General features: G+C 42.7%; 1 protein-coding gene across 13 annotated transcripts in view; it reads right to left on the minus strand.

Moving 5' to 3' along the window:
• Positions 1-9,677, minus strand: part of NRAP (nebulin related anchoring protein) — a 71,926-nt gene extending 62,249 nt beyond the window's left edge. For 6 of the 13 annotated variants that reach the window (XM_066240333.1, XM_066240328.1, XM_066240327.1 and 3 more), the window contains exons 1-6: positions 9,418-9,676; positions 9,006-9,100; positions 8,529-8,616; positions 4,858-4,962; positions 1,612-1,716; positions 11-115 (exon numbers count right to left, since the gene is read on the minus strand). In XM_066240333.1, coding sequence (XP_066096430.1) covers positions 11-115; positions 1,612-1,716; positions 4,858-4,962; positions 8,529-8,616; positions 9,006-9,100; positions 9,418-9,489 — 570 coding nt within the window. In that variant the 5' untranslated portion in view covers positions 9,490-9,676. Of the gene's footprint in view, positions 1-10; positions 119-1,611; positions 1,717-4,857; positions 4,963-8,528; positions 8,617-9,005; positions 9,101-9,417 lie in introns of all 13 variants that reach the window. The other 7 variants (XM_066240334.1, XM_066240326.1, XM_066240330.1 and 4 more) reach the window with 2 other exon arrangements.
• Between the last annotated feature and the right edge of the window lie 2,360 nt (positions 9,678-12,037).

The following is a 12,037-nucleotide window of genomic DNA, read 5'->3' on the forward strand; positions in this document are numbered from 1 at the left end:
AGACAGTCACCTGGCTGGCCAGCTGGTTGGCTCTCTTGGCCCTTTGATAAGCAGGCGTGATCATGGCTGGGAAGCTCCCCTTGCCGCTCTGTTGTTCATAGTCTTCCGTGTACTCCTGCTGGTCAGAACCAATGTCAGCATGAGAACCAATATGATTTTGGATGAGAACTAATAATACTACAATAACAAGCATCATCAGAACCAATGCAACTGGATGTACAAGATACCGGGAAACTAATTCAGTCACCTGTAATGAATCCAAAAATGTAAACCACATTTTGGGAAGCTATTATTCACAAACAAATCATACCTTCAAATATGGTAATACTCCCCAGGTAAAAAAACTTTCCCCTTCAATGTTACAACAAATTATGTGGAACCCCCATACCCTAATGAGTGTTCCTTTGACTCAAAGGCATGTATGATTAATGTAGCAACTAATATGCAGACTTATCTGTAACTCACCCACTAGAGATATAGTTCGGCAGCATTGGGAGTAAAATGTGTGTTACTTTTTCCTCCTTGCTTTTTAAGTCTCTCTAGTGATTAGTGTTCCTAATGAGACATAGAAACTTAGCATTTGTGTTCATTGTTTTCTTTCCATTTGTTAAAAGAAAAGTCAGGCCCTGGCCGGTTAGCTTAGCGGTAGAGCGTCGGCCTGGCATGCAGAAGTCCCGGGTTCGATTCCCGGCCAGGGCACACAGGAGAAGCACCCATTTGCTTCTCCACCCCTTCCCCTCTCCTTCCTCTCTGTCTCTCTCTTCCCCTCCCGCAGCCGAGGCTCCATTGGAGCAAAGATGGTCCAGGCACTGGGGATGGCTCCTTGGCCTCTGCCCCAGGCGCTAGAGTGGTTCCGGTCACGACAGAGCGACGCCCCGGATGGGCAGAGTGTTGCCCCCTGGTGGGTGTGCCGGGTAGATCCCAGTCAGGCGCATGCGGGAGTCTGTCTGACTGTCTCTCCCTGTTTCCAGCTTCAGAAAAATTAAAAAAAAAAAAAAAGAAAAGTCACTGGAGACTAACAATGATTTTCAAAGTGATTTCTTCAAAGGGCAGATGCCCTGGGTGTAAGAAGAGGACAAGAAGGTATTCTGGGTAAATGGTTAAGGATGTCCACAATCTGGGCTATAAGTGACCTTTTTATATAAACACCTACTAAAGTAAGGTCTCTCTTACAGTGCTGGTGGTCAGAGACTTAACATGGGCCATCGGGGCTGGATCTTTCTAGAGGCTATAGGGGAGAACCTGTTCTTTGCCTTTTCTAGCTTCTATAAGCTACTAGAACTCCTTGGCTTCTGGCTCTATAGAGTTTTGACCCCTGCTTCTGTTGTCATATCGCCTCTTCTCTGACTCTGACCCTCCTGCCTCTCTCTTTATTAGAACTCAAGTGATTATACTGCACCCACTCTAATAATCCAGGATAATCTTCCTATCTTAAAATCCTTAATTTACTCATACTTACAAAGTCCCTTTGGACACGTAAGTAACATACACACAGGTTCCAGGAATTAAGACATGGGACTCTCTGGGGGAAGAGCCAGTATTCTGTCGACCACAATCTTAAAATAAAGGAACATTCAAACTAATGGCTAAAGTAATTTCTAGGGCCCTTACCTCGCCAAGAGACTTACGAGCCTCAACCATCCTTACGATTTCAGGGTCTGGCAGAGCTCCTGGGCACCAAGCATTCCCGTCCCCATATCCAGTCCAGTAGGCTCTCTGTAAAGGAAACGCATAAGTGCATACATACATACACCCCACACATCTGGTAGATGAGATCCCACCCTCCCAGCAAAGCTCATACACATCTCTGTTCTCAGAGAGAAGGTCTCTAAAAACTATAATCTCCTATTGGTATATGGCAGGTCTCAGCTAAAAAAAAAAACACCTCACTATCTTAAGCAATTAAACTTCCTCAGATTCACTAATATATTAGAAGAGTTTAAAAGGCAACTGAATATTTCTTTGCCCATCACGCACCAATACTGGGCAGCATGGAGTTACTGTGGATAAAAAATCTGAAAATAATCAGTATTATTCAGCTAAGCTTCAAAAACCTACTTCTTGTTATGTGCATAGCATTGGGTTTAGCAATTACCATTAGAAAAAGAAAAACAAAAATAAAATGAAATGAAATGAAAGATAAGGTTTCTCTTCTCACATACTTATCTAGAGAAATAAAACTAACCTATGAAACAATTTGATTAGTGATTAGAAAATGTTTGTATGCTTAAATATAGTGGATGGAAAGTAAAATACAATGAGAGTTTTAAAAAAGCAATATGTATGTGATAGGCCCTATTTTTTACTCTGAGCTGGACTGCCAGGGTTAAAATCGACTAACAGATGCAAAAGGAGAAAGAAAGGCATCTACTCTAGAACAGTGGTCCCCAACCTTTTTTGGGCCACGGACCGGTTTAATGTCAGAAAATATTTTCACGGACCGGCCTTTAGGGTGGGACAGATAAATGTATCACGTGACCGAGACAAGTGTCAAGAGTGAGTCTTAGCGGGGGACCCGGGTTCGATTCCCGGCCAGGGCACATAGGAGAAGCGCCCATTTGCTTCTCCACCCCCCCTTCCTTCCTCTCTGTCTCTCTCTTCCCCTCCCGCAGCCGAGGCTCCATTGGAGCAAAGATGGCCCGGGCACTGGGGATGGCTCCTTGGCCTCTGCCCCAGGCGCTAGAGTGGCCCTGGTTGCGGCAGAGCGACGCCCCGGAGGGGCAGAGCATCGCCCCCTGGTGGGCAGAGCGTCGCCCCTGGTGGGCGTGCTGGGTGGATCCCGGTCGGGCGCATGTGGGAGTCTGTCTGACTGTCTCTCCCCGTTTCCAGCTTCAGAAAAATACAAAAAAAAAAAGAGTGAGTCTTAGATGGATGTAACAGAGGGAATCTGGTCATTTTTTAAAAATAAAACATTGTTCAGACTTAAATATAAATAAAACAGAAATAATGTAAGTTATTTATTCTTTCTCTGCAGACCAGTACCAAGTGGCCCACAGACCAGTACCAGTCCATGGCCCGGGGGTTGGGGACCACTGCTCTAGAAGGTCAGTTCCACAAAGGTAAGGGCTTTCATCTGTTTGGTTTACAAATGTATTCCAACAGCCTGGCACAATGCTGACACATAATAGACTCAATAAATATCTGTTGAATAAAGTCCAGGAGTGGGTACCACCAATAGTACACAAGCTTAAAGGCATTGATGGGCTCTGTGTGAAAGACCAAGAGCAGACGTGTTTGATTGAAATGGGAGGGGACTGAGGGTGGGCCACATGGGCTGGAGGTGGGACAAGTTGGAAGGTTGGGTAGAGACAGCCTTTGAAGATCTAGAAAGGCAAATAATTCATATGTGAAAATATGCTCAATCACACTAGCAATCAGGGAAGGTTAAACTAAAACAAGCTAGAGATTGTAAACTTTTATCGGTAGTACTAAGTATTGGTGGGAGTAGGGGAAATAGCTCTTCTCATATTCTACTGGTGCAATAGAAAATATACATCCATTTCAGAGAACAACTTGACAATGTCCACTAATATAAAAAGACACACATTTTTTAACCTAGAAACTTCATTTTTCACTATTCCAGAGAAATGCTCATTTGTGTTCAAAAGAAGTCATGCAAAGAATGTTTATTGCAATTTCATAATAGAAAAGAGAAAATTGGAAATAATTCTGCCCATCAATGAGAGAGCATGCTATATTCATTCTTAACAATTGCACCCATGTTATATTCACCCGTAACAGCTTAAAAGAATGAGGCATAGACATATCTCTAAGATGTTTGTTGAGTGAAAAATACAAGTTGCAAAACAATGCATATGATTTCATGAAAACCAAAATTATACATTTCAATAAAGATATGCATGTATAATTTTCAATGAAAAGTCATAGTTTATATTTATTTTGCCTGCCAATGTTCTAAGAGTTTTACATTTATATACTCTTCACAATAGGTCTATGAGTCAAGAACTGTTTGAGGTTCTCTTTACAGATGAGGAAACCAAAGAAAAAAATGGTTAAATAATTAATTAAAGGTCCCTCAATAAGTGAAAATAGGCATGTCCAAAAGTCCTAAAAAATATAGATGATAGATGATAGATAGATAGATAGATAGATAGATAGATAGATAGATAATTGGTTTGTAAAGGAATAGAATGGTGGATACACACCAGATTTAAACAATGGAAACCTCTACAGAGAAAACTAGGGTTGGAAATGTTAGACAAGGGGTTAGCTTTGCACTATTTGGATTTTTTTTTTACAATAATAAAAATACAAGTATTATGCATATAATTAGAACTAAATTTCTGAGGAATTTTGAAATGGTGCTATTCATAGAGAATGACCATTAATTCTCAGACACTGAGAAGCATAAGCCAGGGACATCCAAGAAGCTGCATGTGACCTACATCATATGACAAGTGGAGGAAAGCAAACCCAGTAGAGGGAAGGCCATCTTGGAAAGCCCTCCAAGGTCCATGTGGCAGATAATGTAAATCAGAGCTGGGACAGTGAAATGAAAGGAAAAGGGCGGAACTGAGAAAAGTGTCAAAAAATAGAAAAGAAAAGAAATGGTAGCCTTGGTTTCCAGCCTGGTGCCTGTCCCCAGTGACACATAGTGGTCGGAAGGGAGAAGTTAACGAGCTTGGACTACAGCAGATATGGTTAAGGTGAAGCTAAGACCTATTGAAGAAGATCTTCTGTAGACAGTTGGGAATCACAAACCAGGTAAAAAAAAAATTACAAATTAGGTATAAAAAAAAAGCCTAATTGGTTTTGTCTAGAAGTGATGATGAGACTACAATTCATATCCATAGGATGCCATTCCTTCCTCTGTTTTCAAACCCACTTGAAACTCACCTCATTCAGCAGTGGTTGCCCACTGGGTGCAGTCATCCCATCCTTGGATTCCATGTCCCACTGAAAAACCGATTTAAACCGTTGACCATCCTCTTGCTCGTCAATCTACACAATGAAGATGTTGTCAGTAATGTTTCCATCAGAACAGAGGAAGAAAATAATCTATAGCTAAATCGGGAGGATTTCCCCAAGTCTCAACTGCAAAGCATCTTAACTGCACTGCAACACACACAGTGAACTCTCCATCTCTCCGTGGTTCCAGCTGTTCCAGCAGATGAGCAGCATGTAAAGCACCTTCTGTGTACAAAGCTCAGCATGTAAAGCACCTTCTGTGTACAAAGCTCTATTCTGCAGCGCAATTAAAAAGACCCAGTCTCCATGAGCTTACCACACAACATCAAGAATTCAGGTTAACCTCAGCAAACACTAGATATTACATTAATGATTCTTAACTTTAGTCTGTGTGCAATTACCCAGGGAGCTTATTAAAATGCTGGCTTCCTAAATTCAAAGAAAGGTTCTCTCATGTTTTATTTTACCTTTAACATCTTGATCTGTGGTATACCTTCAGTTAATATTTGTGTGTAAATGGGAGGTAGGAATCAAAGTCCGTTTTCTTTCCATGCAAATATTCGATCCTTCCTGCGCCATTTATTTAAAGATCGTTCTTGCTCCATTGAATTGCAGTGGTGCCTCTGTTGTCATTCAAGTGGTCACATATGAGCAGCTCTATTCCTGGACCTTGTATTATATCTCACTGGTCTTTTTGGCTGTGTTTATGCCAAAACTACACTGTGTTGATTACCACTACTTTTGTAGTAAGTCTTGAAATCTGCTAACCTAAGAAATTCACTTTGCTCTTCGCTATTTCTTGGCCATTCTTGAATTTTTTGTATGTTTATATCAATTTGAAAATTAGTTTGTCAATTTCTATGAAAACCCTAGGATTTTTACTGGGATTGCATTGAATGTGTAGACCAATTTGGGGACATCTGACATCTCAGCAATACCTTTGTGACCCTAGGATAGGTGAAGATTTCTTAAAGAGAACATAAAAAGGACTAGCCCGAAAAGAAAAACCAGAAGGTCTTAGGTCTAAGCCCAGCTGCCGTGATTTATGAGGTCTACAATGGAGCCTCAAAACTTGCAATTTTAACAAATTGAAATTTAAGTCAAGCATTTTATAGATAAAAAAGGAAGTTCAGGAGTCTGACCAGGCGGTGGCACAATGGATACAGCGTCGGACTGGGACACGGAGGACACAGGTTTGAGACCCCAAGGTCGCCAGCTTGAGCACGGGCTCATCTGGTTTGAGCAAAGCTCACCAGCTTGGACCCAAGGTCGCTGGCTTGAGCACGGGATTACTCGGTCTGCTGAAGGCCCTCAGTCAAGGCACATATGGGAAAGCAATCAATAAACAACTAAGGTGTCGCAACAAAAAACTAATGATTGATGCTTCTCATCTCTCCATTCCTGTCTGTCTGTCCCTGTCTATCCCTCTCTCTGACTCTCTCTCTGTCTCTGTTAAAAAAGAATGGAAAAAGGAAGTTCAGGAAAAAGAAGTGAGCTCATTAAGATTTTTCATTGGGTTGTCAGAGCCAGATTCAAAACCCAGGAATTCTATGAGTTTCTGAGCTTGATAATGCAGCTTCCATATGCATATTTTTAAAGTTATAAATTGAAAGAGGTTTGTACACTCTTCCCTTGGATTTTGAGAAGCTACCACGAACATCATGTAACAAAGGCAGTGTTTCCTGTTGGCAACCCTGCAGACATTGAGACTTTCTTTGTTGTGTGAGGACGTCTTGTACATTGAAAGGGTATTTAGTAGCTAAGCTGGTTTCTATTCACCAGATGCCAATAGTACCTAATACCCCATTCCCAGTTGTGACAATCAAAAAAGACATCATCAAATGTCTCCTGCAAGGTAAAATTGCCTTCCTTGAGAGCCATTGACTTAAGGAATCAGAACCACATGACCAAAACAGAGTGGAAGCGATGTTTGAGGTCCCCCTCCCGCAGCACAAATCCAGCACTGAGGAGTGTCTGTCTCCCCAGAGATCTTTCATGAGATTTGTGACTGTTCTCGTGTAGGAAGAAGGGGAGAAAAAGCCCTCAATGCTACTAGTAGGGTAAGAATCTTTGTGTAGAGAGTGTAATATATACAAATGGCAGTCTGATGTATAAGCACGTCTCCTGCGTTTCATCGTCAAGCTCTGCCTACCTACACAACTATAGAAACATCTGGATGTTCGTAAACATAAAAAGCACTTTTCCTTCTGGGGAGCTTGTCACCCTCTGGATACATGAAAGTAAGCCAGTGGGGCAGGTTAGGATGTGCATTCCACATAGATCTGGATTTGTACCCACTCAACCAGCTGGGGAAAACTGGGCAAGTTGCTTAACCTCTCTGAGCCCCAACCTCCCCAAATTTAATACGATACTCCCACAGAGGGCTCTTGTGAAAAGTAAATGAAATAATGCAGATAAATAACCTAGCAGCATGTTTGGCCCTTGGTTTAAGCCTGAGCTAATCCAGTACTGATTGTCATTTCATGGAGCTGCCCTCAGTAATCTAAGATTGCTTGTGAATTCTCAAGGCTCGTGGATCCTCAGAAATCAACGATATATGAGCAACCATCTGAACGTCCATTTCCTCACCAGTAGAGTGGGATACTGATAGCATTCACTTTATCGGACTACAATGTGTATGAAACAAGCAAAAAAAATGTGCAGTAAATGTTATCTAAGCTATTAAAAAGTAATACACCTCAGCTAATAAATGCAAAGTACTTAGCAAAATAAGCAATCTTGACAGCATATGTAGAAAGCCACCTGATAAAGTTAAGCTTGACCTAATAATGCACATTTTCTTGAGGAGGACTATGGCCAACACACGCAGGAGAGTCCGTGTGAAATGAGGTAACATTAGGAAGGCAGGTTACTAGAGAGCCTTCTATTCCACGTACAATTTTCTAATTTTAGAAAGCCAGTGACTCCATCCCACAAAACTTCTTGTGGGTCATGGGAGAGAAAAGTTAAATGATTCATCATTTTTACAAATGCAGCATTCAATCAATAGCTAGTTCTCTGACGAAACTCCACTGCTGGTTTTTCACAAGTGGTTGGTTTATCAACGTGGCTTCCTTTTCTACCCCAATATCACCTCTAAATCGATATATCTTTGACCTACTGCTATCCCAAGGGGAAAGAGAGGCTGTAAATAATCTTAAACGCTACTGAATTTGGAGAGACTTCAAAGTGTTGAAAGAGTGGTTTTCAATTTACTTATACCGAAATAATTATGGGGGAAAGAAAAGAAAGGCTCTTGTGATATTTCCTCGCCATAGGAACTTTGTTTCATGTATCAGGCACCTAGTACGTACAGGGCCCAATTGTATAAACTGTCATCAATGTGTCCGGAGCTAAGGAACCCAGAGAGATTACTCTGGATACAAGGACTTCAGATATTCAAGCTAGGTTATCCTGAGTATTGGCCCCTATACTATTATAGGACCAATAGCAGTATTTGTTACTTAAATGCACTTTGATATGTATGTAGAAAAAATGGGCAGGTTCAGATCTAGACACACACTTAAAAACTGAATAGGTACCTCAGCTAAGAAACTTTATTGAAAAGCTATTTTGAAATTCAAAATTAAGTGACTTACCCCATAGATGTCTCCTGAAGTCTTCCTTGCATTTGGATTTAATGGAGTATGATAGACACTTGTGAAAGTGTTGTTCTTGGGGTTATGGCTACAAAAAATTGATAGAAACCAAAATTAGAAATGTACTTTAGCCAAGGTGATTTAATGACTTATCTTAAAAGTACAGTCATTTTTTAAAATTCAGTAATTTATAGTCATTTTTTAAAATTTAGTGATTTATACAATCATTTTTAAAATTTAGTAAGCTGATATGGGGTTATAGTAGATAAATTTGATCTTTTGCTTATTTGAAACTTTCATCTTTTTGTTCATTGCATACAATTCTGCTTCAGGTCTTATTGGTGATTGTAAGTAAAAAACTTTTGAGAAGACATTTCCTGTATTTACCCTAGAGTGTGTGATTTGAATCTCTGGTTGGCTACTTTTAAAAAAATAAACAAAACCCAAGAGGTAGTGGGAGGGTGATCCAACACTTACGCATGACAGTATGGCCTTTTCTGGTGACTCACAAAGTTATTAACCGATAGCATCATCTTGCAAACTTCACAGTGAAAACACGCTTTATGCCATATCTAGAAATCACATAGAAAAGATTTATCAAAATATGCCTTTTTTTTCAGACTCAGGATTCTTATATATTGCAGGGTAAAAAAAATATGAGTGTTAGGCAAAAAATGGTGATTTAAAAACAAACAGCTACAATATGTTAAGTAAATGAGTGACTTTTGAGACACTTCCAAAGACTTAGCTAGAAATGAGTAGAACTGAAAAAGGGTAAGAAATACATCTTTTTTTTCTGGTAGTTCAAGGTAACCCACTTTTCCATACGGGAGAAGATCAACTTCCCACGTTTGTTACTATTCTAAAAGGCCAAGATATGTCTACTGACCTGGTCTAGACAGCTGATCTTCTCAGCGGGATACACTCCATACCCACACCTCGAGCAAGCCTGCACGTTCATCCTGACCTCCGATGAGAGAACAAGATAGGTAACAGGCAAGGAATCCAAGGAGAAGCCCCTGCTTAGTTGTTCAAGCCTCCAAAATCCCGACCACTATTAAATTCTGGTTAAGGGTGTGCCTTAATTGCTCAGAATCCAACTTGCACTTTCCTTTGCTGACCTTCTAGTTTGAAGTCAGCAGCTGGATGGTTTTAAAAGCTGCCACTTACTCAAGGGGCTATTTTGGCGACTCGCTCAGCACGCATGCGTCTGGGAAATGAGGTGGAGGTATTTCTAGCTGACATGCTTCTCGAAATAGAAAAGTGAACTCACAACAGCACCATGTTTATGTGGATGACCAAATCCTAGTGTGTGATCGGGCAGCACGAAGTAGTTTCACACTAAGCTGTGATCATCGCCCAAGAAAAGAACCCCAGGACAACAGCACACCCCCATCCGGCGATCAAATTAGAAAAGCTTGTTCTGTGACAAAGATGACTCAAGCAGAAAGGCCAGCTCCCAAAAATATAGGGAATAAAACAGGACTGATTCACTCTATGGGAAGGGTAAACATCATACTGGAATCTTAGCTTTACGGATGAAAAATATTGCCAACTGAAAACTGACTAAGGTATTGATTTGTGTTTGGCTTCAGCTAGAATGCAAAAGTAAGAACAGGTAGGAAGCCTCAGTGTTTTGGCCTCTGCGTGTTATTATTCCAAAAGGGCCTGTTATTTCCTCACCTCCCAGGCCTGAAGACAGACCTTCTCCTCCTGGTTCTCTGAAGCCAGCCCTCCTTGCCTCAGTGTGCTCCTAAACGTCACCTGAAAACGGACCTCCTAGAGACAGTCTAGGAAAGATGGCTCCTCACCTGTCCCCATCCCTCAGCTCCCAACCTGCTATAGCCCTTACCCTGTTTTATGTTCTTCATAGCAGTGACCACCACCTGATTTCTTAAATATTGTGCCTGTACCTTTTTAAATTATTTACCTCCTTAAAAACAGGATTCTTGGTCCTTATTGTCACTTCCTATACCCAGTGCCTAGAACAAGAACTGACACGAAAACAGTACCCAAGACGTATTCGTGGAATCAAAAAGTAAATTTAATACTCTCACCAAAATCCCTATGGGGCCAGAGGTGAAGTCATAGGTTATAGTAGAGACTTGCCCATATGGGATGGCACACACCCCAGCCAACTTGTCATGAGTACCCAGCGTGGCCAATATTCTGGTTTTTCCAGAAAAGCCAGATATCTGCATCCATACACGAAATTTCCTGTTCTGTAAAACACTGGGAACAAAACAATAAAGCCAGGCCATGGGCGGTATTTGGTTGGCAGTCTACTAATTAGCAACCTTTGGGCTGAACGCTCTGAGGAGATTGTTATGTTGGGGGTCTTCAGGTGGAGAGAAGTCAGTAGTACTTTTGTGTCATGTTAGGACAGCCAGGTGTGGGGGGAGGAGGCTGCAAAGCAGGTGAAGAGGAGTCACGGTGCCATGCAGTGAGGGGGGTCGTGGTGCCATGCAGTGAGGGGGGTCGCAGTGCCATGCAGTGAGGGGGGTCACGGTGCCATGCAGTGAGGAAGGTCGCGGTGCCATGCAGTGAGGGGGGTCGCGGTGCCATGCAGTGAGGGTGGTCGCGGTGCCATGCAGTGAGGGTGGTCGCGGTGCCATGCAGTGAGGGTGGTCACGGTGCCATGCAGTGAGGGGGGTCACGGTGCCATGCAGTGAGGAAGGTCACAGTGCCATGCAGTGAGGGGGGTCACGGTGCCATGCAGTGAGGAAGGTCACAGTGCCATGCAGTGAGGGGGGTCGCGGTGCCACACAGTGAGGAGGGTCAGGTGCCACGCAGTGAGGGGGGTCATGGTGCCATGCAGTGAGGAAGGTCGCGGTGCCATGCAGTGAGGGGGTCGCAGTGCCATGCAGTGAGGAAAGTCGCAGTGCCATGCAGTGAGGGGGGTCGCGGTGCCATGCAGTGAGGAGAGGGTGCAGCGGAGGCTCCTCACAGTGGACAGTGGGGCTCAGCACCTGGAGGGAAGGGGACTCTCAGTAGGGACTCCAGGCTCAGGAAGACTCCCACGCTGACATGTGACACATGAGACAGCCTGGGTGAAAGAGAACAGCAAAGACAAAGAACAAGTGACCAGAGGGGTCTCAGAACTTTCTGCTCCAGGCGGAATTTCTCAGGCCTTCTCCTGAGAAGTGGGCTGGAAGCCCCAACAATCCAAGGACGGACTCTGTCCCAATCCAGGTGGGGATGAGGCACCACTGTCACCGTTCCCTGAAGGAAAAGCTACTTCTCTGTGGGAGATGGCACTCCACAGCTGCTCCAAGTCCTCCCTCACCCTTGTGAAAACGAGACTTGTCAAAAGGAGAGATGTTAAATTTGGCTTATGCCACCTCTTAGGTTTTTACAAGGTACTTATTAGATATCAGACTTTGTGAGCAGCAGTGACCCTTACAAACTGGAAATGGGACAGTTTAAGGAACTTAAGTGAACATTCATCACTGGGGTAAGATACACACACACTGGGGTAAGATAGCCCTCACCTGCTTGACAGACAGGGC

The sequence above is a fragment of the Saccopteryx bilineata genome, chromosome 7 (assembly GCF_036850765.1).
Source record: "Saccopteryx bilineata isolate mSacBil1 chromosome 7, mSacBil1_pri_phased_curated, whole genome shotgun sequence".
NCBI lineage: Eukaryota > Metazoa > Chordata > Mammalia > Chiroptera > Emballonuridae > Saccopteryx > Saccopteryx bilineata.